The sequence below is a fragment of the Dromiciops gliroides genome, chromosome 2 (genome assembly GCF_019393635.1).
Source record: "Dromiciops gliroides isolate mDroGli1 chromosome 2, mDroGli1.pri, whole genome shotgun sequence".
NCBI classification, from domain to species: domain Eukaryota; kingdom Metazoa; phylum Chordata; class Mammalia; order Microbiotheria; family Microbiotheriidae; genus Dromiciops; species Dromiciops gliroides.
In genome coordinates, this window is record NC_057862.1 from 11,146,503 (window position 1) to 11,172,789 (window position 26,287).

The following is a 26,287-nucleotide window of genomic DNA, read 5'->3' on the forward strand; positions in this document are numbered from 1 at the left end:
GTCAGCTGACCACTTTAGGGCTCAGCTTTCTCACCTGTCCAGTGATGGTGAGGGAGGGGGTAGGGTTCGAAGGCCCCAGGATCTGGCACTGGACAGATATTGGTGCTCTGGTCCTGCCCCTTCTGAGCCTCAAGTTAAGGATGGGGCTGGGAGCTGCCATTGTGTTGCCCATTTTTTCTGAGGCCTCCCTTCCCTGTCACTGCCCTTTTCTAAATGTGAACGAGTCCCCCAGGCAAGGCCCAGAGGTCCATGGTGTTGTAAATGCTACTCTCTGCTCCTGCAGCAGGTGTTGGGGACCCCATCTCAGCCTCCTCTATGGGGAACGGCGCTCTCCACCCCCAGCCTGCGCAGCAACGCTCTTGATCGCAGTAGTTTGAAAATAGCATTAAGGAAGCACAAAGCGGTATTTATTGATCCTGGTTTGCTGTCCAGACTCCCATGTGGAATTACTGGGGTGAGCTGGTTTGGTCAGTGAAGGCTAAGTACAGCCCGATTCCTCAAGCCCTGGGCCTAGTGTCCAGGCCACCCTGAAGGCCAGGCCAGCCCTGTCTGGGAGGCCCATGAAACACCAGAAGAGCCTGCAGATGGGCAGGTCTGGGCACCAGGCCCGTGACACGAGGGCAGGGAGGGCAGGCCCCAGGGCTCTGGATGATAAGAAATCCCCAAAGTACCAGCTAGAGAATATTCCAAGGAGACAGTGAGGTGGCCATGATTATAGGATGGGGGGAGGGTGGGGGAGCCACTGGGCATCTTACAATGAGGGGGGTGTCTTCCCAGGATTCATGGGGTTCTTTTTCTGATCTCGGCCAATAGAAATATTCCAGGCCAGCAAATAAATACTGGGGAGAAATGACTAATGACCATCATTAGACCTGAACTCCAGGGCTCCTGGTGTGTGTGTGTGTGTGTGTGTGTGTGTGTGTGTGTGTGTGTCCGTCCATGGCTCTCTGTGGAATCCAGCTCCTGGAGAAGCCCCCCAGACACCTGAGGTTTGTCTGGGGCTGATCAGCCCAAAGCCCACCTACAGTCACACACCAAGCCTGCTGGGAAGGAGCCCCGTTGTTTCAGATCCTAGGAAGGGGGAGGACTTGGACCTGGGGTGTCTTGTCTCCTTTCTATTCAGAAGTTAGTCACTGAGCTGGTGTCCCTGGGGGCAGGTCATGAGCCCTGGGGTCTCTGGGAGTCTGGAGCTATGTTAGAGGGAGGGGCCTTGCCTGGGCCTGGGCTTGTGGGACTGCATGGGGTGGCCAGGCCCGCAGGCCAAGTGGGAGCCCCGGGAGGTTCTAGGGCTCCGGCAGGCTCGGGTCACTTGTTGGCGTACTGCAGGATGAGGTCCACAGCTTCGGCCAGGTCATTCACATAGCCATCTGCCTTCACCTCAGGGTGGCGTTCATCGCAGGGCCTGGAGAGGAGAGAGGTTGAGAGGCATGTTAAGCGTGGGAAGCAGGAGGATAGAGAGAAGGGCTCGCACACAGGGGGCTGCTCTGACTTCTGCAGGCAAACATGAAGGCTGAACCTCCCAAACACACAGGGCTGAGGAACCCCGACCTCACCCTAGACCCAATGCTGAGCCCGGGCAGCAAAGGTCTGAAGCTCCAAAGGATGGGCTCGTGAACATCATGGCTAAAGAGAGCCTTCCACGGGCTCCCTGGGAACAAAGGCTCAGCCTAGAAGAGAAGAGAGCGTGGGGGCAGGAGAGGGAGAGACCGTGACAGACAGAGGCAGAGACAGAGACAGGGAGGGAGAGGAACCGAAAGAGGAGAGGAACAGAGATAAAGGGACTGAGACAGAGAGAGAAGGCAGAGGGAGAGAGGAGATACATGATGACAGAGAGGGGCAGAGACAGGGAGAGGGGGAAAGACCCCCTTGGGTGCCAAAGGCCCTAACAATGGGCTGATGCCAGGCCCTTCCAGAGCTTCGCCCTTAGCTAAACAGAGTGAGGGGAGATAAGGCTGTCAGAGGAGATGGCAGCAGGCCCTTTCAGGCCTTAGAGCCGAAGGCCTCCAGGCTAACACCATACTCTCTACAGAGCAGTGGTCACTGGTCAGGAGAGCTGGCGTCAGGCCCAACATGTCCCTGCTCCATGACCAAGGACAGTGATCTCTGGGCTCTCTGGGCCTCAGTTTCCCCATCTGTAAAACAAAGACAATAATCCCTGTAGAAACAACTTCCCGGGGTGGTTGTTGCTAAAATTCAAACATAATAATGGGCACTGGAATAAAAAAAAACTGATCCAGGAAGGAATCTTAGCACCACATCAATGTAGGCAGCAACAAGAAAATGTGAACAGGCAGCCTGTTTACCTATCTGCCCAAGCCATGCACCTATCTATGTCTCTGTGTAGCTCTCTATCTATATAACTATGCATTGATCTTTTGCCTCTGTCTCTCTTTTTACCTATCTTTCCATCCATCCATCCATCCATCCATCCATCCATCCATCCATCCATCCAGCCAGCCAGCCAGCCAGCCAGCCAGCCAGCCAGCCACCCACCCACCCACCCACCCACCCATCCACCTGTCTATCTATCTATTAGCAAAGGACTCATTTTACTTGTATTGACCCTGGTGTTCCTGATGCTATCAAGCTATTGGTTATTTTTAAACATCATTTGGAAACTAATGTCTCACTGTGCCTTTGGGGTGACCCCAGACTTTTAAAGTCTGGGCCAGGTCTGGAGCAAGATGGAAACGCTTCAAATTCAGATTCTGTGTCTGTTCTCCAAGGGCCAGCCTCTCTAAGCTTGGAGAGGCTCCTCACCAGCCTGGTTACCAGGGGAGGGACTCTGTAGATACTCAAGGGTTGTTTACTTGTAGGGAGAAGCATGATCTGTTTCTGTGAAAGGGATGCCCACACCTGACCCCAAGGAGATCACCCATCCTTGAAGGATTAGAAAACCAAGGGTCTCTACTGGCAGAATTAGTGTTGGCAAAGGGGATGATTCCACAAAGGAAAGAAAAATGACCCGGGCACAGTCATCACACTGAAACCAGAGCTGAGAGCCTGAGGGTGGGGAAAGGGAAGTGGGCAGAACCCTGGGCTGGGGATCGAGAGGGCCTGAGTTCAAGTCCTAGTCCCACCCATCATTTCTACCCTATGACTGCAGGTGGATATTAGCTTGTTTCAGCATGGAAATATTTGCACAGCTGCTAATGGTGCCACAATAACTCACAGATAATTTGAATTTCCTTCCATTTGTACCCTTCATTTAAATAAAACATGAGTTTTTTCTGTGCATATTTTCCTCCCTCAAATTCTCTGCTCATCTGTGATGCCTGCAAGCATTTCCCAATTTTTCTGGTTCAAATCTGGATAATTTCCATGAGTAGCCAGCACTCTGTGGATTCCGTCTTAGGTTAAAAATAGCAATAACCCAGAACAGCTTGGGGGTGGAGTCATCTGAGTCTCACGGGAGGCACTCAATGCAAAGATCATAAATCAACAAGGGAAAGAAAGTCCCATTAGGTGGTGGCCAAGGAGTCGCCGGCTGCCCTGGACCAAGCAAAGCCTCATGAGAAGATTGACTCGGACCCTGAGAAAGGTCTCAGCCAGGATGCAGGATCTGGAGAAATGCCGCACTCTCCCTTTCCTTATTAGGTTCCCTGCCCCCGCTCTGCTCAGATGAAAGGGCCTCCCAGTTGTGAGGGATTGATGGCACTGGAGGTCAAGTCCAGCTACTGGTGCCCACATCTCCCTGGCACAAGCCAGATTCCAATCCCTTGAGAGCCCTGGAGACAGATATTCTCAGGTACCTACCTAAGCCACTCCCCGTCAGTCTTGGGGAGGGCTGGGAGCCAGCCAGACATTTACTCTCCCACCATCAGGGACAAAGTATTTGTTCTGTCCCCAGGACAAATTCCTGTGACTTAACAGTATTATTTAAGAACTATGTTTCTTTTTTCCATTTGGATGCAGGGGGCTTCTGAAAAGGGATACGCTTTTTGTTGGACAAGCTTGTGGTCTGAGCTCAAACCCCAAGGTAGCATGCTGACATTTGCAAAGCACCGTCCTTCCAGTCATCCAGTGACCTGGACAAGACAAGCATCACCACTTTCTGTTACAGATGAGACAATGAAGGGGCCAGAGAGGTTGGGGGACTAGCCCGAGGTCACACAGTTAATTAAGGTTGCTAAAGTGCCTGCATTGGGATTAGGAGAGCTGCTACCTCTTTTTTTTTTTTTAATGGGGCAATGAAAGTTAAGTGACTTGCCCAGGGTCACACAGCTAGTAAGTGTCAAGTATCTGAGGCTGGATTTGAACTCGGGGCCATCCTGAATCTAGGGCTGGTGCTTTATCCACTGTGCCACCTAGCTGCCCCTGGCTGCTACCCCTTGAGACCAAGTCTAGATCTCTTTTTTCTGGATCTCTTAATAATTCAAAGAGAAACTAGAACAGAAGAGAAGATGATGCAGCTTCTGCACCCTGTTCTCAGGGTGTCTACTCCAAATTGTTTTTCTAGCAGTGGGAAGAAGGAAAGGTTTATTGTGGCCCCAGAATGGCTGATGACACCAGGCTGGGAGAGCAAAGTTCAGGTTAGGGACCTGTCATGGAATAGAGTTTTTCTCTATGTAAAAGAGTCTTATCAGTGGAATCCCTGTGTTTAGATGCAGTAGGATACAACCTCCGACTCAGTCAGTTACTAAGCAATTATTAAGCACTTGCTGAATGTGCCAGGCACTATGTGAAGTGTTGAGGCTACAAAGAGGTTAAAAACAACAATCATCCTTTCCCTCTTGAAGGTTACATTCAGATGGAGGAGATCAAGATTTAAGGAAGTAGATAAACACAAGGCACATACAGAGCAGATCTCAGAGCAGGAAAGGTGCTGGCATCTGGGAGGGCTGGGAACCCCCTGAACAAAGTGAGATTGGAGCTTAGCCATAAGCCTGGAGACAAAGGTGAGAAGAGGAACCTTCTGGGAATGGTGGCCAGTAAGAAGGCATGATGGAGACCCATGAAACATGAAAAGATGGAACCGTGTAGCAGAGAGCCAGATAAAATAAGTACAAACTTCATCTGGAGGAACTAAAGATCTGGTATATCAAGAGAAATCATGGAATACAGTAGGAAGGAGGGGTGATACTTAGAGACCTCAAACTATGCTAAGCAGCAGTCATCAGAACCATTCGGGATTGGTTGAAAAAGAGCAAAATAGATCAATGCAAAAGACTAGATAAGGGAGAATCAGAAATAGTGGAACTCAATGCCCCAGAGTTCAATAAACTGAAAATATAAATTACTTAGGAAAGAATTTCTTATTTGATAAGAGTCACTAGAAAAACCAGAAAGCAGTGTGGCAGAAAATAGACTTAGACCAATATGTTACACCACATTCCATAATCAATCCAAAAGGGATATGTCACCTGAATATTAATGATCACACAATAAGAAAATTAGAACAGAAGAAAATCATTTAACTTTCACATCTGTGAGTAAAAGCTGAATTCTTAATCAAACAAGCACATAAAGTGGTCCAAGTGTCCCTAATCTTTGCCCCAGAGATCTCACATATACCCCAACGAGGTAACTGAGAAAAAATAGAAAAGCTCCATAGACACCAACATATTCACAGCAGCTCTTTTTGTGGTGGCAAAGAATTGGAAACAAAGTCCCACAATTGGGAAACAAATTGTGGTCCATGAATGCGATGGAACATTACTGTGTTGGCAAGAAATGACAAACATGATGGATATGGAGAATGGAAAGACTTACATGAATTGATGCAGTAAAGGAAGAAGATCCTTCCATAATGACTACTATGATGTAGATGGAAAGAAGAATCCCCAAACTATTGAAAATGAGTGGGGCAAAATTACATATAACAATATAGTCCCAAAGAAGAGATACAAGAAGACACCATTCCTGATTCCTCTGCGAAGTTGTGGGCGAGGGATCTACTGGTGTGAAACACTGCATATCACATCATCTTTTTTTAAAAAGTTCCATCATCATTACCATCATTACTATCACCACCACCACCACCACCACCACCACCACTACCACCATCACCATCACCATCCAAGACTGGGCTGGGGAGGGCACTTTGGAATAGAGTATTAGCCGTGGGGCCATAAGTGAGTTCAAGCACAGAGCGTGGTGCTAATGAACCCAAGGTGAGGGGCTTTATCCACCAGGATCTAACCCTAATCCCTGTCTTCTGCAAGGGCTCATTCTGGGTCACAAAGGGAACAACGGGTGAAAACAGGGACAGATCAGCTCATGGAAATGCACAACCCAATGTTTTGGCTTTTCCTTTTATTCTCAAGCTCACAACCACATTTCATGGCAGCTGAAACTGAATGTACTATCCAGATGGGATGTGATGAGAAAGTCTGCACTGCTCTTAAAAGTGTTTCTGATTTTATTGGCGAAAGTCTGTTCCCTGAACAATCCTTATAACTGCCAGGTTAATCTTACTGACCCATCATGCCCTTCCCCAGCTCATTAATCTTCGATGGTTTCCAATGTCTATAGTGTCAAATCCCAACTGCCCAGGACACTCTTGCCCCTTGGCAATCTGGTTCTAGTTGCCTATCCCTAGGAATTTTCCAAGTACAGGTTGGAAGACCCGTTGTTGAGGATGCAGAGGATCCTTGGCAGGTATAGTGAGATGAGATGAGACGCCTCTAAGGTTCTGAGCCTGCCTTTGCAATCTTCTCTCTCACTCCTTCCCTTCACAAGTCTCATGTTCCAGGCAAAGTAGGTTACTCACGATCCCCCAAGTGTACCATGGTTTTGCTGGTAACCTACTCACCACCAAATGACTTTGCTTTTCCCTTGATCCTTCCTCCAATGAGTCCCAGGAAGAGCCCTTGGCTCTGATGTCAAAGAACTTAGAATTTAAATCCTACTTGTTTCTTCCTGTCTGTGTGAATGAATCTCTCTGGGCTGTAATTTCCTCATCTGGAAAATGACCTTTCAGCTCTACAGCTGTGATCCCATAATCCTGTGCTCTCTCTCTCCTGTCTCCATTATATTTACTGCCTGGACCACTTGGGCAGCATTCATGGAATCCTGGCTAGCATTACTGAACATTTTATCTGGATCAATCAACAAGAGTTTATAAAATGCTTACTATGTGCCAGAGACTTTGATAAGCACTAGGAAAACAAAAGCAAATAAAACCAGTCCTGTCCTTAAGGATTTCACAATCTAATGGGGAAGAGAAGATATAGAAAAACAAGTAGATATAAGATATACATACAAGTAGACAGAAGGCAGCCTTCAAGTGGATAAAGTCCATTCATTCATTCATAAGTATTTTATAGGCACTTGCTATGTCCAGAGCACTCCACTGGGCTTCGGGTAAGACAGAGCCCCTGCCCTCATGGAGTGTACAGTTTTGGGGCTGATAAGACAAACATCTTTAATACCAAATACAACAAACTTCTATCAAGTGTCTGTTAGCCACATGGTGCTGTCCTTGGTGCTGGGGATGCAAGGATGGGCACAGGCTGTTTTCAAGGAGCTTCTTTTCAGCTTGAGAATGTGGGAAGGGAGGGGAAAGGGTAGAAAGAACTGGGAAAAACAGCAGTTTTGGAGCCAGGAAACTCGGATTCAGTGGCAGGATATCGGCTGAGTCATTTCTTTTCTTGGGTCTCCATTGGCAAAATGAGGATTCGTGAAGGTACCTTCCAGCTCTTCTCCCATGACTGTGTAACAGGAGGGAGAGTCAGAAGTGTGAAGGAGAGAATGGGTCAAGGAGAGGAATCTGGGGAGGGAGAAATCTTTGTCTCAGCTTCAAGAAGTCAGTGATGTCAGAGAAGGGAGGGATGGCAACAGAGATGGGGAGGGTAGAAGGTGGGGTCTCCTCTCTAGGAGGGACAGCATGGCCACCGAGATTGCTGAGTGGTACTTCCCCCAATTAGATTGTAAGCTCTTTGAAGACCCAAGTAACTAGACATGACACTTCTTGGATTTCCCTATAATTCCCAACACACGATGCTTGCAAATAGCTGGCAGTCTGTAGATTTGTTAGATGTGCAAATGTGTGGCAGAGGAATGAGCTCCCTTTTTGGAGCTGAGCTGAGCCTCGCATACCCACAGCTCCTCAGAGACTAGTGGTGACTTCATCTGACCATTGCCACTAATGCCTTCTGTCCCCATGCTCCTGGCACTATCCTCGGAGGAATATCTGGAAGCAACATCCAGACCAGCTGACCGGCTTCATGGATGAAATATAAAAGGATCAGCCCACAGCGGGGTAAGTGGGCTAATCTGGGACAGTGGGCAGGGATCGCCATGGCCACAGGGCTGGGCGGAGGTGGGTGATTATGCTTCATCTGAATGGCTCAGCGGAAAGGGATCGGAGCAGATGGTCAGTCTCCAACCACCCCTGATTAGCATCCCGGGCTGAAGCAGCCTCCTACCAAGTCTCCGCGAGCAAAGGCATATGAGGAAGAAGCAGCCTGGGCCAGGAGAGCCAAGGCCACAGCAGACTCTGGGGCAGGAGGCTGATGATGTCACCTGTCTTTCCTCCCTCAACCCCGCTACCTTGGCTCGTCCTGCTGGGGCTCAGCTCCCCCTCCATCAAGTCCCTCCTGGGCTCTCGCTCTATCACAGAGCATGCCAACCCACCCACTAAGGAGAAGCTGCTCTCCTTACATTCAACTCAATTAGAGATTAAGTGCAGAGCTCTCAAGGCCCCACATTGTGTCCTTCGGGGACCCCCACCAGCCTGGCAGCTTGTCTCTGTCTCTACAGGTCTTTTCTTTATGAAAACAGAGCCCCCACTTGGCCTCAGCTCCAGTTCAGAGACAGACCCCATCAACTCAAGGAATAACAGCTATTCCTAGGAGGCCTCTGGGTAACACATGTAGAGCAAGGAGGGCCAGGTTGGCAGCTCCTGGCTGACCCTGAGCCAACTGACCATGGGGACCTCAAGAAGTCTCTCTGAGCTTCAGGCTCCTCACCTGTAAAATGGGGGCAAGTGGGGAGAAACCCAGGGGAGAAAGTGAACACAAAGCTCGCCTCAGGATCAGGAAGGATGGGTTCAATTTCTGCACCACACGCTTACTGTGTGACCCTAGGTAAGTCCCTTAACTTCTCAGCAACCCAAGAAACCCTTTAAAACTGTAAGTCATGGAACAAGTGGAAATCTGCATCGGTGCAGGGAGTTTCCTCACTGGGAACAATGGGTCCAGCCCCAATCCCAGTTCCCATATGGATGATGGCTATTATTATAGGTTAAGAAGACCCATGTTTAAGTCTTCTCTTTGACTTATAATAGCTGCATGACCCCAGGCAAGTCACGTGCCTCAAGAAACTCTTTAAGACTATGTCACAGAATGGGTGGCAATTTGCATTAGTGGAAGGAGTTTCCTCGCCTAGAGTTCCCATGGGGATCAACTGCCAATTAACAATCATTTATTAAGAGTTTGCAATGTCCCTGGTTGGTGTTAGGACAAAGATAAAACAGTCCCTGCCCTCAAAGAGCTTACATGCCACCCACCTCACAGAGTTAGAAAGTGCTTTAGAAACTGGACATTGGCATGGACATGGGTCCCCAAGTGCCACAACACCAACGAGCTGTATTTGTTGGGTGCTGGATGGGGAGTGCAATGCCTTCCTGGCCCCAGCCCCGCAAGGGAACCCCTAGGGATGGGTTCTTATCCTTCCCTGACAGGGCAGAGGTGCCCAACCTGGGCATCTGGGGGGGGGCCTGTCACCCACGGCTGGGTTCCTGCCACTGTCCACCTGCACACACTGCAGGGCAGTGTTTAACGACGTGGGCACTGCCAATTACAAATCTGTGCTCTCAATGTCCTCTCGATGAGTGGCTTGCATGTTTTCCTCTCGATCCTTTTCTGAGGGGTCTGCTGACGTGTGAGGTCTACAGACGACTGAGGCTCCCATCGTAATCCCAGGCCAAGCCCAGGCCCAGGCCCTACCTCACCCTAACGTCTCCTTTGGGGAAGATCCTTGTTGAAGCCAGCCAGTCAACCAAACAAGCCTTGGCAGGAGGGAGCAGTAGAAGCAGAAGGTGCCTCAGTAACAAGGCCCTCTGCAGTTATCTTCTCAAAAGGCACAGGAGGCTCATTAAGTCTAACTGCATCTCCTTTCAATTCAAGCATCCATAAAGAGGGTACATCAACTGCAGTCGGGTTGGTGGCCAACAACCCCGAGACGACCAAGGACTGAGTTTCCAAAGCTTTGCTCCAATCTACAGCTTTTCCTCAGCCTGGAGAGCTGGCAACTAAGCATTCCCTGAATCCCAGCGAGCTACCAGAGGTTTCACAAGGGGCAGGTGCAAGCTCTGACCTTGCAGTAATGGAGAGGGCGCTGGACCTGGCGTCAGGAAGACCCGAGTTCAAATCTGGTCTCAGGCACTTACTAGCTGTGTGATCCTGGGCGAGTCACTTCAACCGTTTGCCTCAGTGTCCTCCTCTGTCAAATGGGGCTAACATTAGCACCTCTCTCCAGGGGTGTTGTGAGGATCAAATGAAAAAATATACATAAAGTGTTTGTAAACCTTAGAGTGCTATATAAATGCTACTTATGAATATTAGTATCAGCTTAATTAGTAATTAGCAGCAATAGGTCATTTTGCTAACATATGCTGAGGCCATGAGACTCAGTAATTACCTCTGACTTGAACAGGAGGCCTGGACAGGGACCAGTGCTTGGAATGGTTTGCTTTGTGTATGTCTGTTTGTATGTTGATGATGTCACTAACCTCCAGTGCTTAGCACCTGGCATACAGTAGGTGCCAAATAAATGCTTGTGGGCTTTACTTGCCTTCTGTACGCTAATCTCACTGAAGCCTTCACATATGAGGGTGGTCCTCACCATCTCCAGGCCCTGGGCTATTTCCCCCACCCGAGGCTGCCTCTGTACTCAGACGTGCACCAGCTCTCCAATGAGTATTTTTTTTTAGTGATGGTTCTAATGAGTATCCACACTGATGAACGGTAACGGTGGAAGCAAGCACTTGATGAAGAGCTAGAGGATGTGGGTTCAAATCCCAGTCTGCTCTTTGCTCCCTGTGCCACCTCAGGTGGTGAGGGGGTTAGATGATATGATTGTTAAGGCCCCATGACTCCTCTCTCTCTCAGAATAGTAACCGATGACCAAGGATGCTCTGACACTAGCGAGGTTGTGATCTTCTCACTATCGTAGGTACTCACGTACTGCCCATGTCCTTCTATGATTTGGCTGTTAGACTGTAAAATCCTTGAGGGTCTGTCTTTTTGTATGCCCAGCGCTTGGCGTTGTATTTCCTGGCACATAGTAGGCACTTAATAAATGCTTACTGCCTGACTGGCCACAGGAGACCACCCACCACACTGTGCCCTTCTCTCCCACATTCACTGTGATGGCCACGTGGGCTGGTCCTCAGTTACCCCCCACTCTGGCCACGTGACCAGTCCACCTTCTTTTCCTGCATGCATTTCTTGGGTGACACGCTTTATTGACATGGCTTCTCCCACTGACATGGGTCATTTCTGGTTTCTAGTGGCCTCCATCTGCTCAGGCCCCCAGAAGAACGTCTCAACAAACCGCTTTCTCCTGTCCTGAGAAGTGGGGTAGGGAATCAGAAGACCTGGGTTTGAATCCCACCTCAGATATTGACCAGCTGGGTGACTGTGGGCTAATCCCTTCAGTTCCCTCATCTGTAGAATGCAGATAATTGCGCCCATACCAAAGATCTTGACAGGATTGTGGACTAAAATCTGGAAGGAATTTTGAAAGTCACCGAGTCCCACCTCACTTTACAGACGAGGAAACAGAGGCACAGACAGCTTCAGGGGTTTGCCCAGAGTCACAAGCTAGTAAGCCTCTGGGGCAGGATTCGGACCCTGGACTTTTTAGCTTCAAATCCAGAACGCAATTCACTGGACCACCTGGACGCCTCTCAATATCGAATAAAGCTAGTGGAACTAACTGGCCGCAAGGCAATATCTGTCCCGAACGTTTCAAACCTTAACTAGCTGCAGAACGTCCCTGGTTCTTACCTCTGTGGGCTGTTTTACAGACTCTCTCTCCATTCGAGGCCTATTGGCTTGGTCTGGTCATATTTGACACCCCTCCCCCGACCCTGGCATCTTTGTTCAGATTAGCAAAGTGGGGAGGGAATCAGAGAATTTACAGAGCCAGTTTTCCCTCTGAGTGAAGAAGGCCGGGGCTTTCTCTCTTTAAATGTCTCTGCTCAGCAGCAGGCTGAGGACTCGGCCCCTGGTTGGGGGGGCCCTTGGGAAGGCAGGCAGGACAACTCTTCTTTGTGGGGCTGGGTGGGTGGAGGGGTGAAGGCCGGGGAGTTCCCCGTCTCTGGTACGAGGCAGCCAGTGGCTGGCCTCATGATCTACGAACCCCCTGGCTTAATGGCCTCATTATATTCTGGTAACAAACACGGCCTGTGTCACCCAGATCATGGCCACTTCTGTTAGAAGTACTAATGGAAAGAGAGGCCTGTAGCCCTCACTCCCAGGCCAGGAAGGCCCCGTTCTCCATCACCCCTTATCCATAGACTCCAGGCTGCCAGGAGGGTTCCCCTGCTCCCCCCTCCACTCACCTCCTCTGGCCAAAGGCAGCTCATTCCAAATGTTGTTTGTGGGGATGTCAAATTTAGGGTGATCTGAGGCCACGAAGAGGAAAGGCATTTTTTCTGGGGGATGTCTGAGGCATGGGGGGGCTACTTCTGTCAGTCGCTAATGACTGCTGCCTGTCTACACATGCATGTATGCACACCCCAGTCTACACATGTATACATGCATACAAAAACTCTGCAGTCTACATGTGTGCCATCCATCTCTTCTCAGTGTGTGTCTGATGTGTATGCGCATGCACACACACACACACACACACACACACATGCACATGTGCACGCACACACACACTCCTCCTCCAGCCTACAGGCCTACAGACAAAGGATGGAGCTGCTGACCATGGCAAGAGAGTGGAGGATTTCTGTCCCTATGCATTTGTCTCTGAAGAGCCAGCAATGCCAAGGAAGCAGAATGGTCATGGAGGGGGCCCCAGTCCTAGGAGAAGTCTGACTAAAAGGTCCATTTCAAAATGTCTTCCAGACTAAATGCATTTAAGCCTGCAGCGCTCTCCTGGCTGGGGAGCAGAGACACGGAGAAGCATCGCTAGGTTCCTGGGAGAGAAGGACATCACGGCAGGGCCCTTCCTCACTCCTGTAGGGCTCGCAGGAGCCTGTACCAATTGGTGAGGCAAGGTACTCGCCAATACTGAGCAGCAAGCAAATATGGGGGAAACGTGGAGATCCTGCCAATGAGAAATGCCCCTATTTCTCTCTCTCTCTCTCCCTCCTCTTTTCTGTTGTCTCTTCCCTAACGCTAAGTGGCCTGGTGGGGAAGGCCGGTGGGAGCTCCTGATAATCCTCCCAGAGAATAAAAGGCTTGGGCTCCCACAGCACAGGTGACCTTCTACCCAGAGAAGGCTCCTCCAGACTCAGTGGGGAGGAGTGTTCTCTGTCCTCCCTTTGTTTACTGCTATTATAGGGGGGGGTGTGTGTGTACCCACCCCTGTAACTTCCCGTGGAAGGCTAATAAACTTGCAGTGGTCAGCCTTTCCACACGTCTCTCCTCCCCTGTGGAATGCAAACCCACTGGTGGGGTGGCCAGAGCAGTCGGTGGGGGCAGCCAGTGTGGATGGCCTTCTCAAGGTGCTTAGCCACAAAAAGGAGGTGAGATAAGGGACCGTGAGTAGTTGGGATGGATGGATCATGCAAGAGTATTGTAGGACAGAGTGTGGCTATGAGGATATAAGGAAGACCTATGGATTTGGAACTGTCCAAGGTGGAAGGAAGGCAGTTCCTCCTTGTTTGTTCTTTTGAAGCCAAGGCGGAAGGCGCCCACTTGTTGGGATGAGGCAGAGGCACTTCTTAGCCAGGGTTGGCCTCCAGGGCCCCCTAAAATGCAGAGATCCTAGGCGTCTGTGTTCATCCCTGCATCTGAGTACCGTGTATGTAACAACCGTGTCGAGCATGCCCTGATCTGAATAAATTGAAATAGAGACGCCTGTAATGGAGACATGCAGAGACCTTGCCCTAAAACCTCCCTTCTCTTTCCTGCCAATGCAAGTGGAAGTCGGGGCCCAAGCAAGAGAGCATCCATGGCTTTAGATATACCAGCTATGGCGGAGAGACCTCCAGACTATCTAGCAGGCCAACCGACACCATCGTTTTATAGATGAGCAAATGGAGACCCAAGAGTGAGGGCCCATTTCAGGTCTTCACATAGACTGTCCGGTTCTCAATGGTTGGAAACAACCAAAGGCAGCAGAAAATGAGCGAATGAATTATTTGTCAGTACCTTTCCTGGACTGCTAGAAGCTCGCTCTGCTACCTCGAGATGCCACGTCCTCCCGTAGAGATGTTTGGGAGCCAGGACCCTGAGGCTGGGACGGGAGCCAGGGAACTGCTTCAGCTAGCTGGAAATGCAGTCCCCAGGAGGGGCTCTCCTCTCCCCATCTCCCCTTCTTCTCTTCCTACTGCTCCCCTTCTTTGTCGGGGAAGGCCTGGGTTCCTTTAGCCTCATCTCCCCCAGCTGACCTCTGTGGGGGATTCTAGCCTTGTTCACAACGTCTTTGCCTGCTGGATGCCGAGGGAAAGAGTGCACCGGGGTGAAGATGAACACATCTGATGCCCTGGATATCACATGTAGCTTACGTACCATGGGGAGGAAGGCCAAGACAAGAGCTGGGAAATTGATTCTACCAGAGACAAACCAATTATACTCGGCTGCAGTCCCCCGAAGCCTGGCAACCCTGGGCAAGACTTCTCCACTCTCTGAGCTTTAGTTTTCCCATCTCTAAAATGGGAACAAGAAAACCTGCCCTACGTCCCACACAAGCACCCCACAGGGCTCTACAGGATCACGGTGCCACAGCTGGGGCCACTGAGGCCAACAAGCCCAATCCCCTCATTTTACAGAGGAGGAAACTGAGGCGCAGAGCGATCAAGGGACTTGCCTGGTCACACAAGGAGTTTGTAGCGGAACCAGGATCCGAACGTGGCTGCTCAGAAAATATCTGCTAAATGAATGAATGAATGAATGAATGAATGAATGAATGGAAATGACCTGAGAAAACTTATTTGCCCCCACAGAATGTCCAATGAGTCTGTTCAGGGATGCTGCCCCAGCTCAGAGCCCAAAGCTTCACATTTTCTGTGTGGAAGGACAGTCCCTGGGGCCTCCTGCATCCGTGCAGGGGTCACAGATGCCCTTTCTGCTTGTCACTGTCCCCTCCCTCCTGCAGGGGACGTGTCACCAAATACGTGCTTCCCCCCTCCCCCCCCCACTCCAGTTGTTCTTCTTACTGACATACGCGCCTCCCCCCGCCAGAGAAGATGCTCCATCTGCACCTGAATTATCTGGGTCTGGACAAACTCAAAGCAGCTGGAATAAATGGTATCACATTCTCAGGCCTGACATAGGCAAGGACACAGGATGGACCAACTCCGGGCCAGAGCAGACTCATTCCTGTCATGGATCTCCCAACATCCAGAGATGTATCGTAAGTCTGGAATTTCCCAGGTTCAAATCTTGCCTTTCTTTCTGGCCTCCCATGGAGGTGGATGGCAGGACCCTTCAGGAGTCTGACATGTGGAATCACTGTCTCCCCCGTTCTTCTCCATTGGCTTTTCTGCTGCTCTCTTCCAAGTACAGGACTCCTCCCCAGTATTGTGCTTCACCTGGGAGAGGGAGTGTGGCGGCTAAGGGCCAGCATGCCTTCAGACGTCACCAGAACTCAACTGCAAAAGGACTGGGCTGATATCACAGAGGCAGCAGCGTTGAGATTCACACTCGGCCCCTCTGGCTTTCCCAGACTGTGGCCATGGGGCTAGGAAACAAAACGTCTCATCACAGAGGCAGAATCTACTTTACGCAGCTGTGGAAGGTTGGGCTGAGCACCCAGAGAAGTCACAGACAAACAGGAAAGACCCCACCTACGCTGATATGATCAGCGCAGTGCGTAGGTGCCTATTGATATGGGCATGTCAGAACACCAGGCGGCACCTGAATGGAATGGGGCCAGGTCTCAGCACCCTTAGCATCATGGAGGTGAATCTGGGAGGGCCTTCAGAAGCTGTGTTCCTGAGCAGCAAGAAATGATGGGGATAAGGAATACCAAGAGGCATGAAAAAGCTTCTCTCAACAGATGCAGCATGGAGCCAGGAGAATCGGGAGCACTGTATCAGAAGGACTGCAACAGTGTAAACAGGCAGAGCAACCCCCCAAACCAAATGCTTTATAAAGCCCCAACTGGGGGAGCTCAGAAGAACATATAAGGAATGGGCTTTCCTTCCTTCTTTGCAGAGGTGGGGGACCACAGGTGTGGAACCCTGTCCATACTGCCAACCCTGACAGATTTTCCTTTCTCTTTCTCTCTTCTTTTTTTTGGGTGAGGCAATTGGGGTTAAGTGACTTGCCCAGGGTCACACAGCTACTAAGTGTCAAGTGTCTGAGGCCAGATTTGAACTCAGGTCCTCCTGACTCCAGGGCAGGTGCTCTATCCTCCGCGCCACCTAGCTGCCCCTTCCTTTCTCTCTTTTTAAAAAAATCTTGGTTACCAAGAATGGCTCGTTGGGTAGGGAGAGTGGAAGGGCATATTCAGAAAGGACGGTGATGTCAAAAACAAAATATACTAATCAGAAGAGAGGGAAAAAAAAGAAGAAAGGGAAAGCGATGTGGTGGGTAAGGGGTGCTCCTTTTTGAGGAGGAAGATGGCTCCTTTGAATGTAACAATTCTGGGACTCCCCCCCCCCATGATGAATGCAGAATTAATATGCATTTATTAGGGAAATGCAAAGAGTGCTGGGGATGAAGGAACACTTTTAGCTGGATTTGTGTTTTGTTATTACAACAGCATCTACTCACACCCCTCAAAAACTGTGGCACATAAATGTGGTGATGTATCGTGGGCTTAGTCTACTGAACATGTGTCTGCTTATATGCTAAACTGGAACATGCACCATATTTTGGAGCTAAATAAAGATCCTCGTGACAGTGCGTGGTGCACACTAGGATTCTAAGACCCCTTGCCATAACTGCAACTCCCTCGACCCACCGGTTGGAAACCACTGGCCTAGTCACATCTCATCTGAAAGATGAGACAACAGAGGAAGTCCAGGCAGAGTTAGAATTTGAACCCAGGTCACAGGAACCTTAGAAGACATCTAGCCCACACCCTTCATTTTAAAGATGAAGAAACCAAGAGCCACAGAGGTTAAATGACTTGTTTGAGGTCCTATACCAAGGAAGTGTCGAAGGTGGGATTTGAACCCAGGTCCTCTGGCTCCCATACCTTCCCCTGCACCACACTGCATTTGACATTCTGCTGCCATGGGATTTTTGGCCATCTCAGTGGCTTTTGATCTACTTCCTCGGTGTGGCTTCTGAGTCTATGAGAAAGCCTGACAACAAAGCAACACTAATGATTCTCTCCAATATAAGCCCTGGTAAGACCTCCTCGGTGGGAGATCTGAGGAGAGATCCACAGGCACCAACTGGCTCCACCTACAATGAACCCAAGCCACGACACATCAACCAAGAAACAAGGTCGAGCCAATCCCATTTCTGAATGGGGTCGGGCTGGCAGTTCAGGACCAGCCATCAGCCACCAGAAACTTTTGAAGGGCTTTCCTCAAGGAAATAAGCCTAGGCTTATTGGTCAGGGTGGGTCATGCCAAGAGCCAGGAAAAACTACCCAACACATCACTTCAGGCTGTATCTGTTTATATGTAGACACACATACATATACACACAGACAGACAGACAGACAGATAGATGATGGATGAATGGATTTATGGATGGATAGATAGATAGATAGATAGATAGATAGATAGATAGATAGATAGATAGATAGATAGATAGATAGATAGATAGAGATGTGTGTGTGTTTACACAGAGACATATATTTGATGTGCCAGCCACCTCAGTGCAAGAAGGAATGGTTTCTTTCTTTATATTTATATACCTATATATTTATATACAGAACCCGGCCCACAGTAAGCACTTAATAATTGATTGGTGGATCACCACAAGCTAAATATTTAGCACCTATGAAATACCTGCCAAGATACACCTTGGTGTCCAGAATGACACACCAGGTGCCTGTTATCATTCATAGAGAGATGAAAAAATCCCTCTATAAAAACCTAGAGATGTGTGTGTGTTTACACAGAGACATATATTTGATGTGCCAGCCACCTCAGTGCAAGAAGGAGCTAAATAAAGATCCTCGTGACAGTGCGTGGTGCACACTAGGATTCTAAGACCCCTTGCCATAACTGCAACTCCCCCGTCCCAAGAGCTGTTTAAGCACCAGGGATGTGAGTTCACCCATGCAAACGTGATCTTCCTCATGGTTTGGCAGACACAGAAGAGATCTGAAGGACTTCAGACTCTGGATGAGCGGCATTAGAAAACAGCAGAGTTAGGTGCGACAATTAATGTGAAAATGATTTTGTTTATTTTACTCTAATTGACTCTAATTCTTCCTGTCTGTGCAAACACACATTAGAGACACATAATTATAAACAGATATTACCATTTTACTTTGAAATAAAAATGTTCATTCTATTCCCTCTATTTTCCTGACCTCATGGGTTAAACACACACACACACACACACATGCACACACGGACACCAACTGATACAGCTTGAGCCTTCTTGGCCTTTTACATTCTGGCCCTCCTTATAAGTGTTTGGGTTTTTGGTGCATCTGTCCTGTGCACTGACCTCACCATGGGTGACTCTGTGTCCAGGCAGCTGGATGCCGGGCTTTACCCACAGGGCCCGAGAAGGAGAAGCCTACTCCCTTGCAGCTAGCTCCATCCAATGGGGCCCATCTGTTTCCTGCAGGGGCCTCGATTGGCCCCATCCAGAAAGGCTAGTGCCCTTGTGCACAGGCTGTAAGTGCACAGAGGAAGAAGGAAAGCAAACCCCAACTTGGCATGACCCACTGGCTGCTCTCAAGTGAGTTAGAAATCTGGAGGGACAGCCATGTAGACACACAATGGGGCGTGGAAGCTCCCTGTGCAGACACTTAAGGCAACAATCACTATTATGAATAATAATGATGATGACAATAGATGTTATTAGTAATAAGAACAGAAGAAATTTCTGTCACGTTTTTGGGTTTGCAAAACACTTTCTCCCTCTTTGATCTTTGTAACAGCCTTATGAACAAGTGTTATCTCCATTTTATAGATGAAGAAACTGAAGCAGACAGACACTGTGATTTGCCCAGAGCTACAATGCCAGTTGAGTGTCTGAGGTGGGATTTGAACTTGAGACTTTCTGACTTCTGCTGCCTCCTGTGGCTTCCCCTACTCATACATATCTCAAGGCTATTGTGAAAAGGCTGGCCTCTTATTGATATTATCAAGAGGCCTGGACCTTCTCCTCTTTCAGTGGGGTAAGGTGGCCAATCAATCTATGAAATACACATTTATTAAGCACCAGCAACCAAGTGTGACTTTGGGGTACAACCCTTCTGGCTTCTGGGTGCTCACACACTGCTTTTCAAGGGTCAGACATGTTCCTTCCTGCTGTTGCTGGACCAGAGGGATTAGGGGAAGCAGGCTTCCTTGTCGTTCCCATCTATCTCCTACCTCCATGCCTATGCCCTGCCTCGGTGCCCGGGATGCCCTCTTTCTTGGGCCCTTTCTGGACTCAGCTCACGTGCTGACTCCTAAGAGGGCCCATTCCCGACTCCCCCTACCAAAACGATTTTATTTTGTATTTATCCTGAATTTGCTTATGCATGACCATGCTCCCCCCCCCAAGTGGAATGGAAACTCCTCAAAAGCAGGGACTCGCTTTTGTCTTTGTATCTCTGGTGCCTAACACAGTGAGTCACAACAATAGGTGCTTAATAAATGCTTATTGCTTGACCTTTAATTTGGGCAGTACTGGTCTACGTGAACAGGGCACACCCACCCCCCAGTCTTGTCTGTACAAAACCTGACTGTCATCACTCCTTGAGCCCTGGAGTAAGAAAAGGCCAAAGTCAGGCTCAGCGTGGGATACTGTTGGGTGCTTTGAATGATGCCAAGCTTATCTGTGAAACAAAGGTTGTCTTTTTAATACTTGCATGAGTCTTGTGATTTTGTTCAGTTGTGAGTCACAGAACACCACTGCCTCGGGAGAAGAGGGCTTGACCGATGCTACAACAGAGGCATCCTCAGTGGGTGGGAGCAGGTTGGGACAAATCCACAGTCGGTATTACACCCAAATCATCAGGGAGAGACTTATAGGTTGTATCCCCATCTAAGCTCCTTGAGGGCAGGCACACTGGACATTTTGACTCGGTGCTTTATCCATAGTTTGTACAAAACTGTGGATAAATAAATAAATGTTCCTTGGGTTGAACTAGGTTAAAATGTACATCCCAGGATCTTAGGGCATAGAGACATAAGTGATTTTACGTCACTTTGTCCAACTGGTTCATTTTATAGATAAGGAAACTGAGGCTCATGGATGGGAAGTGATTTGCCCAGTTGGCTCCCCTCAGGTCTCAGCTAAATCCCCATCCTCTGTAAGAAGGTCTTCCCAGTCCCCTCATCATTTAACCAGTATAAATCCTGTCTGTACATCTGTGTTTGTGTTTTCCCTTGCATTAGACAGTGAGCTCATGGAGGAGAGAGGTGGGTTTTTTGCCTTTCTTTGGATTCCCAATGCTTAGCACTGTGTACAGCCTACCATGAATGCTTAATAAATGCTAATTAATTAACTAGCACTAATATTTGGTGACATAGTCCAAAATGTAAACACCAAGGATGCCTTGAATGATATGAAAACACAGAATAAATTTAGTCTTGCCCTAAATTAGTCCCGGGAGAAGTAAGAGAAGACTCAACGTGACCAACACACAATTAGTCCAACCACCTCATTTGAAAGTGGAGGAAATTGAGGCCTAAACAGTAGCAGTAGGGGGCAGCTAGGTGGCGCAGTGGATAAAGCACCGGCCCTGGATTCAGGAGGACCTGAGTTCAAATCTGGCCTCAGACACTTGACACTTACTAGCTGTGTGACCCTGGGCAAGTCACTTAACCCCCATTGCCCCGCAAAAAAAACAAACAAATAAACACATTATTCTCCTTTTAAAAAAAAAAACAGTAGCAGTAACTGGCCTGAAGTCCCATATTCAGTCGAGTGAGGATCTGAACCCAGGCGGGCTCCAAACCCATGCCTTCCTTCCAAAACAAGAATCCGAGGAAACAGAATCTGCGAGTCAGGGAAGACTTCAGGGCCCATCCAGGCCTTCTCATCCACAAAAGGATTCTTCCCACATCATATCCCCAGTGAGTGGCCCTTCAGCCTCTGACCAAAGACCTCCCAGGAGGGAAAGACCACCTGCTCTTGAGGCAGCCCCTTACACTTGGGAATGCTGCAAAGCACTGTCAAAAGCATCTCGTCCTACCACTATTAATATTTTTCCAACCAAAATATAAATAACTTATACTTTCAGCTTCTATTAGTAGATTTACTCCACGGCTGTGGTGTTTACATGATCAGTGCTTTTGTCAGTGTCAAAGGGGACACAGCTACCTCAATGGATTCCGAGTCAATTGATGAATATTTATTTAACTTGAGAAACATGATGGTGAGGCCACTCTGCCAAGCGAATTGACACCATCCTTTTGCCTATCTTTCTGCTCATGCCTTGCTTATCATGGCAGAAAACTGGCCCAGAAATAAATCAGAATGAACTCGTCAGGAAAAACCGGTCCTTCCCAAGCTGCAGGTTTGCCCTAAATGGAGTCAATTGAGCTCTTATTTAATTGTGAAGCTCTGTGCCCCAGCTTCCCAATGGCTTATCTGCCTGATGGGCCCCTAATGCAGACCATTCCCCGGCGTTGGCTGGGGAAACACTGGGGGGCAAAACTCTGGCCCGTGTAAAATGAGAAGGGGCCGAGAATATTGAATTGGAGAGATTCCAATGAGAGGGTTTCATCAAACCTACCTATGTGGGCCAAATATTGCCTGACTTGTTGAGATGACTCCAGGAGAATAGATATTAAGACGCTTAAAATCACAAAAGGCGGCCACCCCTTCCTGGCCACTTACCACGTGCATCCAGGACGCCTGCATTTGCCAGGAACTAATACCCTGCGTGGTCTGTGCACCATTCTTGGTGCCAAGTGCCAATCCTTTCAGTTCAGGATTAGGGGGCAGGTTTTCAAAGGGCTGAGCATTAACCTCAGCCTGTTGGATGTTTTTTTGTTTTGTTTTTCACCGACAACTCGGACAAAGGCACTGGCGGCAGGCTTAGCCGACGTGCACATGACATGCAGCTGGGGGGGACGGCTGAGACCCTGAAGATTATTCAGGGTCCAAAAGATTAGATGGGGCTGAGTCTAATAAGATGAAATTCAATTAAATCCCGGCCTCCTTTAAGACTCAGATTAAGTGTCCCCTTCTACATGAACCCTTTGCCGATCCATCCAGATGCTAGTGCCTTCACCCCCAATCACGCAGGATTTATTTTGTATATGCCTCTATGGAGTCAGGCTCTCTCTCCTACTTGCCTATAGGGGAGCTACTCATTCGCTCCTGTCTAGCACAGAGCCTGGCATACTGCAGGTGATTAATAAATGTTTGTTGATTGGTTAATAAAGTGTTGTATTTGACTCAAAATTCCAATTTCTCAAAGATAAGGGAGGCATGGATGGATGACAGATCATTTAAAAAGGACCACTCTCTAGGAGGCAACAGAACAACATGGCAACAACAACCCAGGGAGATAGGTGCTATCATTATCCCCATTTACAGCTGAGGAAACTGAGGCAGGCAGCAGTTAAGTGACTCACCCAGGGTCACATAGCAAATAAGTATACGAGGCCAAACTTGAACTCAGGTCTTCCTGACTCCAGGTCTAGTGCTCTATCCACTGGGCCTTCTAGCTGCTTACATTAAAGCACTGTATAAATGTTAGCTATTGTTGTTGTTGTTATTATTATGACTGCATCATTAAGCATTCTCTTTTTTTAAGTCATACATAGTCATGCAAAACATTTCCACATTAGCCAGGTTGTGAAAGAAAACAGACAAAAACAAAACTTCGGATAAGGGAACTAATAAAGAAATTATGCTTCAATCTGTATTCAGATACCATCAATTCTGTCTCTGTAGATGGACTGCATTTTTCATAAATTCCAGAGTTGTCTTGGATCACTGCATTGCTGAAAATAACCAAGCCATTCACAGCAGATCACCTTACAATATTGCTGTTATTTTGTATACCATACATTTCACTTTGCATCAGCTCATGTAGGTTTTTCTGATAGCACTCTTAACCATTCTCTTTTAAAATTCATCTAAGGAGACTACAGAACTCCCCAGCTGAACATGAACAAGTATCTCCTTGATAACAGACATAACAAGTGGTTGTCAGTCTTTTTTGAGGTGACCTGCTCCTGAGGCAGTCTGTCTCACTATGGGACAACTCCAATGGTACAAACTCTTTTCCTTCTCTGGATCTGACATTTGCTTCCCTGTACCTCCCCTCCCTCCACCCTCTAGGACCAGGTTCAATTCTTCCTCTCTGTGTGGTAGCCCTTCAGCTTCTGGAAGGAGACCATCATCCCCCCTCTAAATCTTCACTAAGGTAAATGCCCTCCTACCTCTTTCAACCAGTCCTTGTATAGTACAGTCCCCTTCTCTCCTTCAGATATTCTCCAGCTGATCAGTATCCTCCCTAAAATGGGGGACCCAGAACTGAACCCAAGTACTCAGATACGTTCTGACCTAGGCAGGATGGCTGCCTCCTGGACTGTTCCAATTACTCCTAGGAAGCAGCTGCTGCTCAGAATACTGGGAGAATGTTGTTTTGTTCCTGACTTTAGAGCCTACGTTCTCTCTCAGAGCCGGGGTGGGGAGGGTAGGTGGGGATGGGTGGAGGGGGGTGGGCAGCAAATCACTCTCCTTTGGGGCTGGATTTGTTTTTAAGGAATCAGCCAGAGTTTTTTCAGAAGCAAGTCTGGTGAAGAAGGCATGGGGATAAAGCCGAATAAACAACTTCTTTTGGTTTAGAAATGAGCTGCGTCAGAGAAATAAGGAGATTGGTTTTCTGATGTGGCTCAGAACCTGCCTCTGGGACCAGTGTCCAAAGAGGAGCTTGGTAAACGTCTTGCTTCTGAGGTTTATAGGGAACTGAGTCAAATTCACAGGACTAAGGGCTATTCCCCAATTGATAAATTGTCAATTTGTCAATTGGCAGTTTTCAGAGGAAGAAATAAAAACTATCGATAGCCATATGCAAAAATGTTCTAAGTCACTATTGATTAGAGAAATGCCAATTAAAACAACTCTGAGGCACCACCTCAGATCCATCAGATTAGCTAACATCATGACAGAAAAGGAAAATGACAAATGTTGGAGGCTGTGAACTGGTCTCACCATTCCAGAGAGCAGGAATCGTGCCCCCAAAGCTATTCAACTGTGCACACCCTTTGACCTAGTGATAACTCTTCCAGATCTAAATCCCAAAGAAATCAAAGAAGGAGGAAAATGACCCACATGTCCAAAAGTATTTCTAGCAGCTCTCTTTGTGGCGGCAAAGAATTAGACATTGAAGCAATGCCCATCCATTGGGGAATGGCTGAACAAGCTGTGGTATAGGATTGTGATGGAATATTATTGTTGTAACGATTGGAATAACGCCACCTGCTGGATACTTACTGTAGAAGAGTTCTGCCCATGAAGGGAAGGTCTTTGAGGGCAAGACCAGGAGTCAGGAAGTGACGCGGGCTAGTGGGAGGAGGAAGGAAGAGACTGGCGCTCAGTCTCGCTTTTTTTCCTCTGGACTCTAGCGGAGAGCGGAGCTAGAAATGTGCTCTCCCTTTAATAGATAGGAATCTAGGCCTTTCTCTCTCTCTTTACAAAATTCTTATTCTCCTTAATAAATGCTTAAAAGTCTAACTCTTGCTAAAGCTTATAATTTATTGGCGACCACTCATTAGATATTTTAGACAGACTAGCTAGAATTTTAGCCTTTAACAGATGGCTGACCACGAAGAGGAAAGCTAACCCTCAGTCTTCTTCTGATCTTCTGGTTGGGTAAGAAATTTCCCCTCCCTCTCCCTTTAACTGCTAAGTACTGGCGCACTGGCTGTGTTTTCCTTTAAATTTTTTCGAATGGACCTTTTAAACTCCCTAATTACCCTATTTTTGATTTTAGTCTGTTTAACCAGACAAATGGGAGATAAGATCATGTTAATGCTTTGTTTTTGTGGATTTTCTATTTTTCTTTTTCTTTTTGTTAAAAGAGCCAGCAACTTACTCACACAAGGAAATATCTCCCCCTCTCCCAACCATGCTTTTTCAGAGAAACCTGAAGAGATTCCTGCAGCTTTTCCCAGTTCTAACACTAATTGTTGCTTTAATTTTGCATGCCTGGAGGCAATGACCCACCCTCTAGAAGCTTTTAATCCCCTAGCACCTGGAGGCAAAGTGGGGGAAGAGGAATCCAGGCCTGAGTTCAAAATCAAGTCTGATTCAAATTGTGCTGGTCCCTCCCCTCCTCTCCAGACCCCACCCTCTACTCCTCCCATGGCCAAGCCCATTGCTTCCCCTGCCTGGGAAGTCCAGAGATCTAATGCTCATGCGCAACTTTCTCTAACTACATTTGCAGTTTCAGGCTCAGCCCTTCCCCAGCCTGGCTGTGCTTCTGAGACAACTTTAGAAAACCCTTTAAATTCCACATATGCCTGTTTTGTTCATAATTTTGCTAACCTGCTTTTGTCTTTAATTAGTAACCTTATAAAGCATTTGTATGGTGAAAAGACTGACAGACAATATAGAGGGGTTAAAGAAGAAAAACTTAAGCCGAATAAGAATGACAATCATCAACATAGTTCAAGACTCCGCTTCTTTTGCCATGGAAGGGTATATATTTTACAGAAATGTAGAAGTCAGCAGCAAGGTATTGATATGAGTATTGGGGATATTAGATATCGGAATCAAAAGTGTTCTAAATTCACTCAGATTATTAATAGTATCAGTTCAGAGGTTACATAGGATTTCTATGCTATTACATATACATTTTGAAATTAATGGTATGGGTTTATTTTCATAGAGATTTTCATGCTTTTGAGATTGTGTCTTATACCTAGTTTCTAAAACAAGGAGAATATTTGTAAAAGCTTTTTATAGTCATGTGATCAAGTTTATATTTTATAATACTCTTATTAATATTAAGTTCATATTCATTTAGATTTCCTTAGTTTGAATTTCATTGTCTTTTATTGTTCCATGTGTATTTTCTTCTATTCATTTGTCTATCTAATTTTGAAACATTGCAAGATGGTTTTGAT

At 47.8% G+C, this 26,287-nt stretch overlaps 1 protein-coding gene across 1 annotated transcript in view; it reads right to left on the reverse strand.

The window, feature by feature from the left end:
• Positions 1–385: 385 nt before the first annotated feature.
• Positions 386–26,287, reverse strand: part of LOC122741704 (phospholysine phosphohistidine inorganic pyrophosphate phosphatase) — a 207,947-nt gene continuing 182,045 nt past the window's right edge. Inside the window, exon 7 of the mRNA XM_043985421.1 lies at positions 386–1,402. Coding sequence (XP_043841356.1) covers positions 1,306–1,402 — 97 coding nt within the window. The 3' untranslated portion in view covers positions 386–1,305. The remainder of the gene's footprint in view (positions 1,403–26,287) is intronic.